The following is a 19,110-nucleotide window of genomic DNA, read 5'->3' as shown; positions in this document are numbered from 1 at the left end:
AGACTGCAGAACAGCAAAGATTGCTGCCTGTTCCTTCCTCTGGAAGCTTTGTCCCAGAGGGGCACCCGCCAGATGCCAGCCAGAGCTCTCCTGTATGAGGTGTCTGTCGACCCCTGCTAGGAGGTGTCTTCCAGTCAGGAGACGCAGGGCCAGGGACCCACTTGAGGAAGCAGTCTGTCCCTTAGCAGAGCTTGAGGGCTATGCTGGGAGATCCACTGCTTCTTCAGAGCTGGCTCACAGGAACGTTTAAGTCTGCTGAAGCTGCGCCCATGGTCGCCCCTTTCCCCAGGTGCTCTGTCCCAGGGAGGTGGTGGTTTTATTTATAAGCCCCTGAGTGGGGCTGCTGCCTTTCTTTCTGCCCAGAGAGGAGGAATCTAGAGAGGCAGTCTGGCTACAGCAGCTTTGCCGAGCTGTGGTGGGCTCCGCCCAGTTAGAACTTCCTGGCAGCTTTATTTCCACTGTGAGGGGAAAACCGCCTACTCAAACCTCAGTAATGGCAGACGCTCCTACCCCCACCAAGTTCGGGTGTCCCAGGTCACTTCAGACTGCTGTGCTGGCAGTGAGAATTTCAAGCCAGTGGATCTTAGCTTGCTGGACTCCACGGGGGTGGGATCCACTGAGCTAGACCACTTGGCTCCCTGGCTTCAGCCCCCTTTCCAGCGGAGTGAATCGTTCTGTCTCACTGGTGTTCCAGGCACCACTGGGGTATGAAAAACAAAGAACAAAAAACTCCTGCAGTTAGCTTGGTGTCTGCCCAAACAGCTGCCTAGTTTTGTGCTTGAAACCCAGCGCCCTGGTGGTGTAGTAACCTGAGGGAGTCTCCTGGTCTGTGGGTTGCAAAGACCGTGGGTTCCTCATGGAGGAACCAGACTGTTCCTCATGGCACAGTCCCTCGTGGCTTCCCCTGGCTAGGGGAGGGAGTTCCCTGACCCCTTGCACTTCCCCAGTGAGACGACGCCCCACTCTGCTTCAGCTCGTCCTCCGTGGGCTGCACCCACTGTCTAACCAGTCCCAATGAGCTAAACCTCAGTTGGAAATGCAGAAATCACCCGCCTTCTGCGTTGATCTCGCTGGGAGCTGCAGACTGGAGCTGTTCCTATTCTCCCGTCTTGCCCACAACTCCCCCTTTTCTGTGAATTTTGTATTCATACTGTTTGGACATTTTTGCACTGGGTTTATCTATACTGATATGTTCTTTATCTCATGTATTGCAAATATTTTCTCTAGTGTGTAACTTCCTGTACCTTTTTGAAGGGAGTTTGGTATTTAGAATTTGTATTTTTAAATGGTCAAATTTATGAATATTTTTATTCGTAACTTCTGATATGCCATAATATGACAGGTCATTTCAATTATAAAGATATTATATATTTTCATTATTCTTATAATTCTGATTTTTATGTTTTGATATTTCGCAAGAGTTAGGAATCTAATTGTATTTTTCCCATTGAAAGCTGATATTGCCTTAAACCATTCTTCTATTAAGCAAACCTCTCCCACTGATCTGAAATGCTACTTGTATTATGTATTCATTCCTCACATTAACCGGATTGTTTCTAGGCTATTCTGTTCCACTAATCTATTTGTCCTAGTGCTATACTTTTTTGATTACTATATCCTTAATCACCTAACACACTAAATAATTTATTTTCATGTTTATTGGCAGTCTTCTCTGCTGGAATGTAAGCTACACAATAGAAGGAATTTTCTGTTTTTTCATGAATATATTCCTCCCAAGTACCTAGAACAGTATAGCCCCATAGTAGGCATTCAATACATTTGTTGAATAGATGTTTGCAATATTTGTCTTCCCAACCAGGAATGTTGTATCTTTTCATTATTTTTATTTTCTCTAATTGATCTATTCTAATATTTTATCCCTTCTTGAGTCAATTTCAGAAGTTCGTGTCTTTCTAGGAAATAATTCATTTTATGTAGATTTTCTAATTTATTGGTAAAAGTGAGCTATTTTAACTTTTAAATTTCTTATGTACCTATAATTATCTTCCTCATTGATAATATTGCTTGTGCCTAACTCCCTTGTTAGTTTGGCTTGCAAGAGATTGTGTTTTTTTAGGTTGTTTTTGTTTTCTTTTCCTTTTAAAAAGAATTCTTAATTTTATCTACTTTCTTTTTAATTTAATTTCTGCTTTTGTCATTATTGATTCTTCACTTCTGCTTTCTTTTTGTAACTTTAGTCATCTCTTGCCTGCTTATTAAGTTAAATGGTTATTTCATTTATTTTTAGTCTTTCTTATTTTCTAAGCATTTAAAGCTACACACAAGCAAAAGACTGAATTTTTCTCTGTGTGGCTTTAGCCACAGTATCTTTTAAATCTTTCTTAATTCTCATTTTAACTTCATATTTAAAGCAAGGATGATTTATAATGTTTGTAGTCAGCAGTGTGATCAGCAAAAGAGAAGGTGCTATGAAAGCAAATATTGGGAACATCAATCCAGATGTATGGGATCAGAAAACTAGGTGTGGAGGAAACGACTTCTAAACTGAAAACTAGGGAGAGAGTATATATATTAGAAAATGATTTCACTGGTTAGGTTGGGGGATTGAGGTAGCATTCCAAGCTGAGAATACAGCATGTGCAAAGATGTGGAGATAGGAAAGAACATGGCAAGTTTGGGGAACTGAAATTAGGTCAGTCTGACTAGATAACACAGTGTAAGGCAAAAAATGGCAAGAGACAAACCTGGCCAAAGAACAGACAGGCCATATCATGAAGCAATCTGGACATTATATATAATCCAAAAACAATGTATTGTTTTGTTTCCTGAGGTTTTAAATTTTATATATCATTATACTGCATGCATCCTGCAAATTACTTTTTCATTCAGCATAGAATTATTTATTATGTCATCCATTCACATTTCTCCCCTTCCACCTTGTGGTCTACTGCATATATTTCTGATTAGGTGAGTTTAAGTAGAATACAATTTATAGTAATTTGTAAAAATGTTACTGACGTATTCTGATTTCAAATGTAAGATGCATAAACACAACACAGCCTGAACCTCCCTGACTCGATGAATTCCCCTCTTCGTTCCAGCCAGTCCCCTCCAAGTGTTGTCTTTTGACAATTAAAGTATATTCCTAGAGGCTGTACACAGAGAATGTCATATCTTGAAAGAAAGCTATGAAATCATCTAGCCCGACTGTTCATTTTACAGACATAGCAACAGAACTAAAGAAGTTAAGATAGTTACCCACTATGACCCACTGTGACTTAGGCAGAATATTAAGTGGAGAAAGCTGATTATCTGCTATGAGTGAACCTGCAGAGGTAGGCTATGCTTTATACCACTCTCACCCCCACTCACCTCCATGTCTTCATTCCAGCTATATTAGCCTGCTAGGGTTGCCATAACAAAATCCCACAGACTGCGCAGCTTAAACAACAGAAATTTAGATTTTCTCATATTTCTAGAGGCTAGAAGTCCAAGATCAAGGTACTGTCAGGATTGGTTTCTGATGAGGCCTCAGTTCCTGGCTTGTAGACAGTTGCCATCTTGCTGTGTCCTCATGTGGCCTTTTTTCTCTGTGTGTCCAGAGAGATCCCTGGTGTCTCTTCCTTTTCTTATAAGGGCGCCAGTTCTGTTGGACTAGGACTCCCTGCTTCTTAGCCCATTTTACCTTAATTACCTCCTAAAGGCCTTGTCTCCAAATACAGTCTCATTGGAGGTTAGGGCTTCAACACAAGAATTTGGGGGGACACAATTCAATCCACAACACAATGCAGAATTCCTAATAGCTCTATTCCTGCCATGCTCATCCTTGTTATTACTGAATACATGAATTCCAGCTCTTTTTTTATGTAAAATGATGTTATATATCTAAGTGATATAGTATTCAAGAAGAAAACTAATACAATGAAGTGGCAAAGAAGGTCCCCAATATAGTGTAAAGTTATAGGTTCATATCTGCACATTCTAACTTTCTCAAAGTATGAAAATACTCGGTCATTATCAAAGAAATTATTTTCGTTAAAAGTACACTTAACTAAAACAGCACGATTTATGGTTACTTAGACTAACACAAACTTTTCTCTTTTTTCCAGATTATTATGGAGATATTTTGGTAAAAATGGAAAATAATGTAATATTTTATTCCAAGATTAATACTAGAGATGCAGTAAAGCTGCATTTATGGACAAATTACACAACAAAAGCATTCATTTTCTTAAATACATCTGGTCAAACATATTTCTTGTATGCTTTGGACGATGGCACAATACAAGTACAGGACTATCCCTTACATCTGGAAGCAAAAAGTATAGCTTTCAAGACAAAAGACAAATGCCCATACGTGGCATTTCATAATAATGTTGCTCGTGTTTTTTACTTTTTGGACAAGGGAGAGGCTCTGACAGTTTGGACTCAAATTGTCTATCCAGAAAACACTGGTCTGTATGTTATTGTGGAATCTTATGGCCCAAAAATATTACAAGAGAGTCATGACATTTCCTTTGAAGCTGCCTTTGGATACTGCACCAAAACTCTGGTAAGCTAATATTTTAAATTTCTTCATTTGATTTTAATAAGTATAAAAGTATAATATTAACATTTTTATAAATGGATTTCCCTTCTAGGCTCAGCTGGGAAAATGTTGAGGAATGTCTGAGTTTTTAATAAATAATAACATGATAAGCCATTCATTCCCAAGCCATTATTTTTGCTTTCCATATCCAAGCCCTCTTTGCCACCTAATAACGCATTCCTTCAAAACTCATTGTCAATTGTATGGTTCACTTCTTTTTTTTTTTTTTTTTTTAATGCATGGCTTTCCTGTAGACTCCTGTTGTCTATTGTAGTATAACAAACCACTCAAAACCTAATTGCTTAGAACAACAACCAATTCTAGGCCAGGCGCGGTGGCTCACACCTGTAATCCCAGCACTTTGGGAGGCCAAGGCAGGTGGATCACGAGGTCAGGAGATCGAGACCATCCTGGCTAACACAGTGAAACCCCATCTCTGCTAAAAATACGAAAAATTAGCCAGGCGTCATGGCAGGTGCCTGTAGTCCCAGATACTTGGGAAGCTGAGGCAGGAGAATGGTGTGAACCCAGGAGGTAGAGGTTGCAGTGAGCCGAGATCGCACCACTGCACTCCAGCCTGGGCGACAGAGCGAGACTGCCTCTCAAAAAACAAAACAAAACAACACAAAACAAAAAAAAAACAATTCTCTCCGTCAATAGTTTGGGCTGTGAGTAGCTGGGCAGTTCTGCTGGTTTCATCTAGGTTCATGGATGTGGTGTGGGCATCTGCTAATTCATCTGCAACTACATGACCTAAGATGGCCTCATTAATCTAAGGGGCCTCAGCTGGAACACTTGTCTCTGCTGGATAAGCCAGGTCTAGTGTTATCCTCCAGACTAGACCTGGCTTCTTCTGTGGCAGTCTCAGGGCAGTGTTCCAAGACTGTGAGAGCAGAAGCCTAGGTTTGGCCACATATCCCTAACTCATAGGATGGTGACAGAAACTCTACCTCTTATGGAGAAATAACAAGTTACACTGCATATGGGACATGCATATGGGAATGAGAAAAATTCTTGCAGCCATCTTTGCAAACAGTGTCATAATAGGTGTTATAAGTAAAATGTTTACTTAGAAAGAGAATGCTTGTTCTTTGGTACTACAAGGAAAAAAATCAGCATTTAGACAAAAAAATTTTCTTAGCAAGGCAATTTTACTTTCTGCAGAAAGGGTGCTCCTCACAGATGGAACAATGGCAAGAGTGCACCTGAATAAAGGAGGGAAGCAATTTTTATCCTTTACAGGGCTTGTCCTTGCTACTGTGTCTTGTCTCCATTGGCTGAAGCTAGACCTCACAATCTAAGTTGAACCTGACAGGCTAATAATTTAAAACTTTCCTAAATAGGTAAAGGCAATAGGGAACAAAGGAAAAAACGAGGTTGCTTACAAAAAGACTTAGAAAAATAATAACATTCCTAAATAATAAAGGGGCATAGGCTGTGAGCTGGAACATGCCTGTGAGCATGTCCAGCACAGATATCTTGGTTAAAGTACAAGGACACAGGATGTACTACATGCCTGTGAGCATGTCTAACAGCTACATAGGATAGGGCTTAGCAAAGAGTTATTAGCACAAAGTAAGGAGGCTTGAAGGCTTGAAGGAAGTTAGTCTTTAAAAGAAACTATTATTTCTAACACTTATGATTTATTCTTTAACAAGAAGGGAAACTTTGAAGAGGAAACTCTACTTTTACAATTCCTTCCTCTTGATTTTATAGTTTTTTTCTCTTCAAACTTTTTTAACATGTTTGGCTTAGGTGTTTTGCTTGAGTTTTTAAAAGAAAAAGTTTTTCTGGTTGATGAAATGCTAGGGTAAAATGGATAGCCAATTGAACTAGAGCACAAATACTGCTCTAATTATTTGGCAGAGTGTTCAGTAAAGGTCCTCTATAATACTATTATACATTCGCTTAGGGATGAATAAGGGCGGACTGATGGGTCAGCTCTGGGAAGTGTCTGACTTCACTGCATCCTGTTAAGTTTCTAAGAAACTTGACAAACTTTAATAGTTTTATATTCAGGAGGCCTAATTACTTTTAAATTATACAATATTTCTTGCATAAATTCCCTTTTATAACTTTTTTTATGACTTTCACAGACAATCTTTGACATGCCTTAACTTTCTGACTTCTTTTTACACTTTTTCTTCCTAGTCTTACCTTCTGTGTCTTTCTCTGATCTCTGTCTCTTTCAGGCTCTCTCTCATTTATTCTCTCCCTCTATCTCTCTCTCTCATTTGCGCTGTCTCCCTCCTGAGTTCTCCCACTCTTACAGCTGGCAGGGCCGGGCAATGGCATGGGCCCTGCCCCAGAGCATGTGCCACCATCTGTCTCTCCTGTTTCTTCCTGATTTTCCTTTTTACTTTCTCCCTTCCTCTCTTACACTTAGTTTCTTGGGCTGGGTGGGATCCTCATGGCCACAGCCCAGGCCCCGGGCTGTCGCTGGCCCAGAGGCTTGGCAGATGCCTGCTGCAAGTTGTACGATCATGCTCTTTCACCTCCTCTGCTTTCCCCCTGGCACCAGTCCTTGACCTCTTCTTCCATGCAGAGCCAAGCTGGGGAGAGGGACCTACCTCTTGGCTGCCGGGCTGCACGGCATGGTATCCTGGCCCCGGCACACTCACACTTTCCTGCTCAGCTCTAACTTGCAGGCGTCCATGGCCAGCTGTCCTCCGATGGTGGCAGGACGTACCTGAGCAGCACAGAAGGTTTGGGGCTCAACAGCTGGTGGCCTGGATGGCTCTAGCTGCATGGCTGGGTGCAAGGAGAGCGTCCTAGCCACTGCCGCTCTGCCAGGTGCTAGTGATCTACAACAATGTGGAGCTGCGCTTGCTGCTGTTGCTCTTTCTCTCTGACTTTCTCTCCTAGTTTCTCTTTCCCCTCTGCTGGTCTTTCCCTTGACTCTGCCAGCCGCCTACGCTGCTATTCTCCCCTCTCCTTCCCTTTCCCCTAGGGAGCGGCTGGTGGGAGTGGAGCTTAGCCTCTTTCTTCCGCCGAGAAGAGAGGAAAGGGAAGTTTTGAATATTTTTCCTGTTGCTGGAGGTTTGTGTGAGGTTCAGTCTCTCCCTAATGGGGATTTTTCACCTCTTTTTAACCTCTAAGACACCCTGACTGAGAAATACTTCACCACTTCCCATGGCTTTCCTTTCCTTAGTCTTGATTAAGGGATGCTCTACTGCCTCTGCGGTGTCTCTTTCCTTGGTATATCCTGTCCAAGGAATGTTTTACCGCCCCGCGGCCTTCCTTCCTTAGTCCTGACCACCAAGGAAACACTTTACTGGCTCCTCCGGTGTTTGCTTCCTTGGCTCGTGCATGAGGTTACCTGGTCCACGTGGTATGTGAGGATCCTTTACTCCAGGTTGCCAGCCAGTTTCTTTCCGTATTGCTGAGAGTCCAGATTTATTCATCACACTGAGTGGGTCTCAATTCCTTACCCCTGAGGCCACCGCAGTGAGGCAGTGGGGCACCTCCTCATCAGAGAGGACTAGAGACTGCCCCCAGAGGAAAGTGTATCCCTGTATGGGTCACCATTTTGTTATAAGTAAAATGTTTATCCAGAAGCAGAATGCTTGTTTCTCGGTACTGCAAGGAAAAATTAGCATTCAGATAAAAACTTTTCTCAGCAAGGCAATTTTACTTTCTGCAGAAAGGGTGCTCTCGCCATTGTTCCATTGTGAGGAGCATCTTTTCTGCAGAAAGTACAATTGCCTTGCTGAGAAAACTTTTTATCTGAATGCTAATTTTTCCTTGCAGTACTGAGAAACAAGCATTCTGTTTCTGAATAAACATTTTACTTATAACAATAGGTATAAATATACTGTGTATATTATTTTGTATAGTGCATTTCAAATTAATATCATAATGTGAGCATTTTACATGTTAACTTCAATTTCTTCTTGAAAACTGTGTAACTCAAGTGGCAGTTTCTGTTCCCCACCTTCCATTTCTAGGCTCAGCTTCCTTAAGCACATATAATAGTGAGCCTGCTATCTGATACAATGGAATGGAAGTGCTCAGTTAATTCCAAAGTCAGTGAAAGCAGAGAATCATAAAAAGTGAAACCAATATATGTGAAACATTTTACTTTAACTTAAATATATGTGAAACATTTTACTTTAACTTAAATATATGTGAAACATTTTACTTTAACTTAAATAAATGAATGTACTTTTCATATAAGGACCAAAGCCTTTTCTTTAAAATAGGCCCATTTATTATAGTTCCTCATCTCCTTTCTTGTATAACCTTGCTCATAATGCATCATTTCTGAGTTCCTATTTCAGTTTCTTTAAGATAAAGAAAAAAAATACTTGAAGGCACTGGAAAAGCAACTGAAACTCTAGAATTTTATACTTTTTTTCAGTTTTTTAGTATTACCTTGCTCATACCTACTAATTCAGCAGTTTCTTCAGTGACTTGCTTTATCAAAATTTTCCAAAAAAATCAACTTAGTTCTCAGGGAAACAGTAACTCCACTTTCATTTGATACTTATTTTATCAATCTATAATATTATATATAATTACTTATTTTAAATAATCATATAATCTGGCATCAACAGATTTGGAAACAACATGGATTTAGATTTACACGCAGTTTCATGGATAGATCGTCAAACACAGAGTTGAATGAAAATTATAAGAAACTATTTGAAATCTATCTTAGTCCATTTGGGCTACAAAACAAAAATAACTCAAACCAGGTGGCTTATAACAACAGAAATTTACTTTCTCATAGTTCTGGAGTCTGGGAAGCCCAAGATCAAGATGCCAGCAGACTTGGTCTCCGGTGAGGGACCATTCCTCACAGACAGCGTCTTTTCACTGTGTCCTCACATGGCAGAAGGGGCAAGGCCACTCTCAGAGGCCTCTTTTATAAGAGTACTAATCCCATTCAGGAGGCTCTGCCCTCATGACCTAATCACCTCCGAAAGGGCTCCACCTCCAATACTATCATATTGGTGATTAGGTTTTAACACCGAAGTTTTAGAGGAACACATTCAGACGATAGCACTATCAGTGTAATAACATTTATGAATATTACAAAACATACACATAAATAACAAACAAAAAGGCATTATACATATTTCAAGGATACAAAGATACCAAAGGTATATTTTCAAGGATACAAACATAGTTGTTTGATATATGATATATTGCTGCCTACTATTGGGGAAGATGATACAGGGAAAAAATAAAGTATGATACATAAAATAGGACTGGATTGATAATGTACCAAAATAAAAGGATATATTTAACTCTTGGTTTTCTTTCCAAGAATTTGATTATAATATACAGTTGATTCTTGAACAATGTGGGGATTGGGGCACCAACCCCTGCCCAGTTGAAAATCTGGTATAACTTTTACTGGTTTTTTTGTTTGTTTGTTTAAGACGGAGTTTCACTCTTCTTGCCCAGGCTGGAGTGCAGCGGTGTGATCTTGGCTTACCGCAACCTCCACCTCCTGGGTTCAATTGATCTTCCTGCCTCAGCCTCCCTAGTAGCTGAGACTATGGGTGTACACCACCACGCCCAGCTAATTTTTGTATTTTCAGTAGATACAGGGTTTCACCATGTTGGCCAGGCTGGTCTCAAATTCCTGACCTTGTGATCCACCTGCCTCAGCCTCCCAAAGTGCTGGGATTACAGGTGTGAGTCACCACACCCGGCCGTGGTATAACTTTTGACTCCCCAAATGCTTAACTACTAACAGCCTACTGTTCACTGGAAGCCTAACCTAAACAGCCTATTAACATATATTTCATATGTATTATAAGCTGTATTCTTACAATAAAGTAAGCTAGAGAAAAGAAATGCAATTAAGAAAATCATAAGGAAGAGAAAATGCATTTATGATACTGTACTGTATTTATCAATACCGTAAGTTTACATTATCTGTTTACAAGATAAATCATCTGAAATGATGGGCAACCTAGCTGTAGACCTCAGTCTACAGCTATATATATACAGCTTTCTCTCTCTCTCTCTCAGTCTCTCTCTCTCTCTCTTCTCTCTCTCTATATATACAGGTATATATATATATACACACATATATATATATAGATATATAGATATATGGGTACATATCTATACAGGTACATATATATGTATACAGGTTATATATATAGGTGCATATACATATATATATACACACACACAGATACATATCAATCAATTCAACATTTTTTTTTCATTTCTCTTTTTTTGTTTTGTTCTGTTTTTCAATTTTCTCTCTCGTTCAACATTTTCTTGTAATGTCATGACTTTTCTTTGCTTGGAAGCACCTTCCACAGCATCACTAGTGGCACTTTGTATGGGCCCATGGTGTTATTCAAGGTTTACAGTATTGCACTAAACATGATAAAAATATGCAAGAACCACGAGAGATCAGTTTTTGCTGTGATATGCAATTTACTGGAAGGACGAACTGCCCACAGGGTGACTAGTGTCACACAGCGTCTTAAGCAGATACTCACAACACTTGAGCTCACAGCAATAGCAATTGGAGGTGGCTGTGAAATGATCACATAGTACAGTGTGTACTGTAGTTAATTTCATGCAGTTATGGTTTATTACTGCACCTTTACATTTGTTTATATTTCTCTCAACTGCAAATGGCACCATGTGTGGTCTGTAAATGTTTGTGTAAGTTTTGATAACTTTTAACTTTACAGTAGATCTGTATATATTTTATGGGAGCAAATGATAAAATAGACTAGTATCCACATATATTTTATGTACTCATGAAATACCTTTTTCTTAATTTTTTCAGTATTTTAGGCTACATGGTTCAACTGTAAGTTTTTTCAAATTGCCACAAATCTCCAAAACACTTTCCAGTATACTAACTGAAAAAAAAATCCCATGTATAAGTGTACTTGCACAGTTCAAACCTGTGTTGTTCAAGGGTCTACGGTATATTTGTGTATTTGCAACTCAGACCTTCAAACTACTAGTTATTCATAAAAAATATACAAATGACCAATGGCAGTGAAACATTGCATTTTGCAAAAATACAAAATTTGCATTTCTAATTAAATACTGGCTCTATCAATTACTACCAAATGACACTGAACAAGTTTTTAAATCTCTGTAATTCTCTCATCAGTAAATTGGGGATAATAATAGTAATGAAAGTAACTACCTCATAAGGTTCTTTTATTCTAATTTTTTTCTTCTTTCAACTTGACACATAAGGTTCTTATGAGGATTAAATGAGTTAGTACACATTAAGGGCTTAGGAACGCACCTGGCACATAGTAAGTACTGTATGTATGCATTACTACAAACACTACCACTACTCCTACTGCTACCATCACTACAACTACCATATTTTATCAATTCAAAGGCACTTTCTTTTTTTGAGACAGGGTCTCACTCTGTCATCCAGGCTGGAGTGCAGTGGCACAATGTTGGTTCACTGCAACCTCTGCTCCCCGGGTTCAAGCAATTCTTGTGTCTCAGCCTCCCAAGTAATTGGGCTTACAGGTGCATGCCACCATGCCTGGCTAATTTTTGAATTTTTTTTTTTTTTGTAGAGACAGGGTTTCACCTTGTTGGCCAAGCTGGTCTTGAACTCCTAACCTCAAGTGATCTCTTCGATAGGGCACTTTTTTCTTAACATTTAACATCTCTGAAATCAGGATGAGTCTTACATCCTATAGCAATTGAGGCTCAATGAAGTACAATAGTATATTACGAAAGCACCTTGCTTATATAATGCAGGCTGGGTCACTGTAACTTCACAGACTAATTATTGGCTAGTATGATGATAAGCATCATAGCCAATCATTTGTTTTTTAAAAATGAATATAACACCCACATACAAAAGTAAATAAAACATTTATGCATAATTTAGCAAATTATTGTAAACCAAACACCCATGTAATCACCATTCAAGTCAAAAAAATATAATATCAGAAGTACCCAAAGCCCTCCTGTGTTTTCCCTGATCAGAATTGTCTCCTTTTCCAAGTCAAACATTAGTCTGACTTTTGTGGTAATAATTTCCTTACTTTTCGGCCAGGCATAGTGGCTCATGCCTGAATCCCAGCACTTTGGGAGGCCGAAGCGGGCGGATCGCCTGAGGTCAGGAGTTCAAGACCAGCCTGACCAACATGGTGAAACACCGTCTCTACTAAAAATACAAAAATTGGCTGGATGTGGTGGCAGGTACCTGTAATCCCAGCTACTCGGGAGGCTGAGACAGGAGAATCACTTGAACCTGGGAGGTGGAGGTTGTAGTGGGCCGAGATTGCACCATTGCACTCCAGCCTGGGCAACAAGAGTGAAACTCCATCTCAAAAAATAATAATAATAATAATAATTTCCTCACTTTTCTTAATGCATGTAGGTTTCACAACCTACATATGCATCACTAAATAATATAGCTAAGCTTTGTCTATTTTTGAACTTCATATGAAGGGAATCATTGCATATATATTATATACACACATCCATCCATAAATATCTACATATATTGTATTTTTATCTTGCTTTTGTCTTTGAATATGATGCTTATGAAAGTCCATGTTGTTTTCTGTAGCTGTCATTCATTCATACTCACTGATCTATTGTGTCATTCTGTATGAATGTACTACAAGATATCCTTAGGTATTTTACTGTTGATGAACATTGGTCTGTTTCTATTTGGGGGCTATTCTGAATAATGTTACAATGAATATTTTAGTATATACCTCCTGAAAAGCACATATAAACATTTCTATCAGGTAGAATTACTTTTATGTGAGATTCTTGGTGAGGCTATGAATTCAATTTATATTATAATTTTGCAACATTTTATTATGGAAAATGTCAAACATACAGAAAAGTTGAAAGAATTTTACATTTAACAGCTCTATATCTATACCCACTATGTACATTAATATTTTATTTGCATACTTGCTTTATTACATATCTATGCACCTGTCTATCCACCAGTCAATCTTGTTGATTACTTACAAGTGATCAACATCATTACATACCCTAATGAAGGCATTTTATGTGCCTAGATGTGGAAAGCCATATGCTACTAAAGTGGGATCACCACCCCCAATTTCCCTGCTTTATATAAATTTTAAATTTTCTTTTTTCAGACACTAACATTTTATCAGACTGTAGATTATGAGAGAATATCTGATTACTTTGAGACGCAGTAAGTATAACTTTTAAAAGAACTTTCTCAGTATCAAATATGCTACTCAGGTTATTGATTTGTGGGTGTTCTTTTATTTAAATGGCCTCATATTCTTTTAAATATTCAAATTTCAGATTCCTTTCAATGTCTGGATAGATGTAAAATTAATATTTAACTGTATAAAATGTAAAATACTCCTTGTAGTTTAATAAGAAACATGACCTATCTGAATTTCTCATTCATCCAAATGAAGATGCAAAAAAAGGGCTATTTGTTAGTTGAATAATTTTCAAGCATGTTTTATCACTAGTTCCCATCTCAAAGTTTCTACATACCATCATTAGCATAAACAAGAACTCTGATATCACAGAAACTCTTTATGCATAGAGCCAGATAAAATGCTGTCTTTGACTCCTTGAGTAAGGTAGCAGCTAGGCTACCTGGAGGAAGACAACCAACATGGAATTCTGTGTAAGGGCATTCCTATGGCTATCATTACAGCCTGGAAGTATTTTCTTGGAAAAATAGCATATTTTCCCTAGGAAAAATCAATTTTTCTTTTTTCTCCTTTTTTTTTTTTTTTTTTTTTTTTGAGATGGAGTCTCGCTCTGTCACCAGGCTGGAGTGTAATGGCATGATCTCAGCTCACTGCAACCTCCACCTCACAGGTTCAAGTGATTCTCCTGCCTCAGCCTCCCAAGTAGCTGGGATTACAGGCATGCGCCACCACACCCGGCTAATTTTGTATTTTTAGTAGAGACATAGTTTCTCCATGTTGGTCAGGCTGGTCTTGAACTCCCGACCTCAGGTGATCCGCCCACCTCGGCTCCCCAGAGTGCTGGGATTACAGGCGTGAGCCACCGCGCCCACAGGAAGAATGCATTTTTCTTTAGTCTGGTGCTACTCCAAGTGAGTTTGACTACCTGCTCTATGCCAAGCACTTTCTAGGTATTTAAAATACAGGGTAAATGAGAAAGATGAAGTTCTAGTGTCATGGAACCCATTCTCCAGTGAGAAAACAGCCAATCATCAAATAAGTAATTTCAAATACTGGTAAGTGCTATGAAGCAAACAGAATTTTATATATATATATATAAAAATCAGTGACAGAGACTGATCAGGAAGAGTAGGGAGAAATGCTGCTTTCGACTCCATAGCCAGGAGAGGCTGAATTCCTTCCTTTCCCTTTCACCCACCAACTTATCTCTTTATGCTCCTAATGGTCTAGGTTCCTTTGGATATTTTTGGTTTTGTGGATATTTACTAAGATTTACATTGCTATAGAATACATGTAAAATTGCCAAGGATACTTTTTATGTTTGTTTGTCCTCATTTTTTTTTTGACAAGAAAAACCTTACCAGGTGTAGGTATAAATCAAACTTTCACGTTTTCTTCTTCTATTATTTTTTAGCCCTCACGTTTTGCCTGAACACAAAATGATTCTTGTGCACTTCATAGTGGAGAAAGGCATTCTATCTGACCTAGCTTTCAATCCCAGTCAGATCATATTACACAGTTGAATGTGGCTCAGAAAACTAATTTTACAACTCACTCTTTATTGCTCCAAAGGTGCTATCAATACGAGGGGAAAACGGGTAGGAGCCAGAGGAGGAACCCACACAGTGGCTGCCACCTTCAGGCAGGTCGAGATGTCAGCAGCAGAGCCCCATTGCCCAGGGACTGTGTTAATGAAATAGGGTGGTTGAAATGCTGGTAGGATGCTCATTTCTGTTTCCCATCGCATTAACCCTATGGTGGCCAAAACACAGGATACGATGAGGTGGGAGCAACTTTACAATAGGACCAGCATGCAGAGCTGTCTTAGCAGAAGCAGAGAGCTGTTACCAGCAGCACCATCCTCCAGGCCTCTAGAAATTCGCGTGGGAGGTCAATCACACCGTGCACATGGGACTCTGCACTTGCTCTACAGAAAGACAGTGTCATACCTGTCTCTCACATGATACAATGACCTGTACGGATTGTTTCTCCTAGGGACAACCACACGGGGCTTGTGGTGGTTCAATTTCGACCTAGTGAATATTCAAAAACATGTCCAATGGCCCAAAAGGTAAGCAACATGGGTTGAAGACCCAAATATTTTACTTCAAGAATGTATAGGTGGTCAACCAAATAATGCATACAATACCTCCATACAGTACCACCCTCCTGTTACTTAGCAAGTTCCATATTTATTCTGCACTTATTTCTTCAAAAAAATCATTTATTCATAATTTAATAAAAAAAGAAAAAATCATTTATTCATTTTAAAAAGTTTATTGTATGCCTACTCTGTTTCTGTGTGTCAGTCTATGTGCTCGGTAATGGGAGTTGCAACAATAAAAAGACAGAGTACCTTCCCTAGAGGTAAACATAAACTAGCTTAATTTTGCAACATTTGATTATGGAAAATGGTATACACAGTTCTCAAACAGCCTAGAGGAAAGTAAACTAAGGAAGTTTACTGAGACTGGGAGGGGAAAGGTGAAAAGAAAGGGATACACAAAATGACCAGTGATGAATGAGTAGAAGTTCAGCAGGCAGGTGCAAAAACATTCCAGGAAAAGGCACGGAGGGATGAAATCGTATCAGGGTGTTCAGGTAACTGAACATTATTATTACTATATTATATATTATTATATCATATTATGGTGAAATTCAACATAAATTCTTAACAACCCCGCCTCCTTTGAGTCTATATTTCACTCTTGTCTCCTCTATTACTTCTCAGCCTAACATTCAGTAAATATATATGGAGCACCTACTATATACCAGGCATTGTGTTATATATGGGGAATACAAAGCGAAATAGGACCCGGCCCCTCCCACTCAGAACCCAAGCATGAGGAACCTGCGTTCCTACCAGGGCAAGTTTCCATACATTTTAGAGGGAGCCTTGAACTGAGGCAGACGTGATCCATCCTTGAGCACTGCGGACACACACTGCTTCCCCAGGAAATTGCCTGCAGGTGCACACCAACGACTCCCCTGTCTGCCTACCACATGCCAGCTTAATCCATGTACGAAGTAAGAAACCACAACCTAGCAAGGTCCTGCCCTAGCCTAGGTCTGCAGTTTCTATCTTTAACTGCTTTTACCCTCTTCCTTTATGGATGCCTTCCCGAAGCAGCGTGGTTTCCTCCAGCCCTCTCTAATCTATAGAATTTTTTAGGGATCCCTATTCATTCTATCCTGCACAGCCAAGGCATTACAACATCAGGTTCATCTAACCTGAGTTCAGATCCACACTCTACCATCCACTGGCTTGGGTAGGCTACTTACTCTGAGCCTCAGCTGCCTCATTTGTAAAAGGGAAAATGTACCATCTATCTTATGGGGTTGTTGAGAGTATTAAATGAGATTATTCATGTAAAGTACCCAAAACAATGCCTATTACATAGTAATTATCTAATATACTGGTTTCTTCCTTCTGTTTTCTCTTTGGTGCCCTGCAGACAAGGACAGGACAAATCTAGCCATCCTCTGTGCCCACTGCAGGTAGTTTGTCCTGACCTACCCACTGAAATAGAATGAGGAAAGATGCAGTAGCTTTTTCAGACAACAGGAAATGTGGCCTTGTAGAGGCAGGTCGTCTACTCAGCCAAGGAAATCAAAACATGTACACAACTGCGAAGTACGCCTTCAACCACAAGGTCCCTTCCTTGTGCTCCCATGCACACTCATGGCTTAGCAAGCCATCAGCCTCCCAGATAAATATTGTAGAGACATAGGACCCAGCTCTGTGTATACACAGAACCATGGCCTACAGACTTATCCCACTGGGTGAAGTTAGGCCCTTGCTAAACCTGCTGGACCGAAGGGACATAGACTGCACTATTTGAATAGGAGCCTGTTGTCTTTGTCGTTTAGTGTTCAGAGCCTGCAGCAGAGCAGCAAATAGAACTGGCATCTCCAACAAGGCTGCATCTCACTTTTTAACCAAGAACTGGAAATGCAGAAATGTAGGCCAGCCCCCAGAGGGCCTTAGTAAATCCTTCCAAGATGAATTTTCCCTGGGAGGGGTGACTACAGCTTTGTGCAGTGCATTATCTAACAGCATTTGTGTTGAGGGCCTTTAGAATCCCTGTCTCAGGTCAGTTAATCTGTCTGGTTAGAAGAAATATGCTGTGTCTGACTCTTGGTTAAGGCAGGAGCTGTCCGGCTCCGTCTCTGCACTGAGGAGAAATGTTGTCATTTAGGCCATATGTCAGAATCTCTCTAATTAGGTGTCCAGTTCTGGGGAATATGTCAGCCCTGCAGCAGTGGGTACTCTAGGAAACAGGATTATTTGTGCTCCCCACACTATACCTGCAACTCCTTTCAATATCCACCTACAGGTTAACTCACATTTTTAATCCTAGCCATGGTTGTTGATCCTGAGGCTTGGGGTGATTTTTTTCAACTAGGACAAGGAAGAGAAGAAACATTGCAAATGAGATCATTAAGTGATGGTGGGTCCTGACTATAATAGATTTGAGAACTTTGTCAACCCTTATATAGATAATTTAGTAAAGATAAAGGGCAGGCCAATGATTCTGATCAGGAAAGCAAAGATTTAATGATGGTGGCTGGTGAGGACTGTGGGTAGAGTGGTTGGGAGAACAAATCAGGCCCTGTGCATGAAATCAAGTGGTCCAGATATGGACCATAATAAAATATGGACCATAAAAAAATAATAAAATATGAACTCCCACTGTGAAGCATGCCTTTGAAGTGAAGACTAAAAGGTCTTGGTTTAGCAGGGTCAACTCTTTAAGGCCACCAAACTTGGCTGGACATCGTTCTTCTATCTCGACCTTCCTGACCCCCAAGTCCTTCTTATAGGGTAGGGAGTATTAGCGTTTTTCCAGATTTGCTTTGTGGAAATGTGCAACATCCAACAACACGCGTAAGGTAGAACGCAAGTGTGTAGACCCTGCTGAGACAGCTGCTGGAAGGGCAGGGGTCCTGGAACCCAGGTGGAAATGGAAGTGGGTATCCCAGCGGAGGGAGAACCAGGACCCTGGTTACAAGCAGCCATGACTCTCTGCCTGGAAAATTGACAGTTCTTATAAATAAAGCTAAAGCATTCATCCACTTTATGTTTAACTTTCACTATCTCTGTAAGCCTTCCTTTAATATCTGTATAGTAATTAATTGTATTTTAGTTCCATGGAACCCTGTTTATTATTTTTAAGCAACATGTATCTAAGCATTACAAGCAGGGTAAGATATTTTGCAACAGTTCATTTTCCTAATAACTGAGATTTAATGAAGCCAATAGTCTGATCTTTAGATATAACGCATTCCAGCTACCAGATATAACCTATCTTCTTAGCAAAGTTCCATGAAATTCTATTTTTTGTGTGTAATGTTCATTCTACCCCGTTCTTACTGCAAAAGTATTGAATCTGTGAAAAAGAGAAAGTAAAAATTGCTACTAACGGTAGAGGT

The 19,110-nt window shown here is 39.7% G+C and overlaps 1 protein-coding gene across 8 annotated transcripts in view; it reads left to right on the top strand.

Moving 5' to 3' along the window:
• CATSPERE (catsper channel auxiliary subunit epsilon) overlaps positions 1-19,110 on the top strand; it is a 193,760-nt gene that overhangs the window by 120,914 nt on the left and 53,736 nt on the right. For all 8 annotated transcript variants that reach the window (XM_054550079.2, XM_054550090.2, XM_054550070.2 and 5 more), the window contains 3 exons: positions 4,071-4,513; positions 13,639-13,697; positions 15,673-15,748. In XM_054550079.2, the coding sequence (XP_054406054.1) occupies positions 4,071-4,513; positions 13,639-13,697; positions 15,673-15,748 (578 nt within the window). The remainder of the gene's footprint in view (positions 1-4,070; positions 4,514-13,638; positions 13,698-15,672; positions 15,749-19,110) is intronic.

Source organism: Pongo abelii, chromosome 1, assembly GCF_028885655.2.
Source record: "Pongo abelii isolate AG06213 chromosome 1, NHGRI_mPonAbe1-v2.0_pri, whole genome shotgun sequence".
Classification (NCBI taxonomy): domain Eukaryota; kingdom Metazoa; phylum Chordata; class Mammalia; order Primates; family Hominidae; genus Pongo; species Pongo abelii.
The sequence above is the reverse complement of the archived record's forward strand: the minus strand, read 5'-3'. Positions and strand labels throughout refer to the sequence as shown.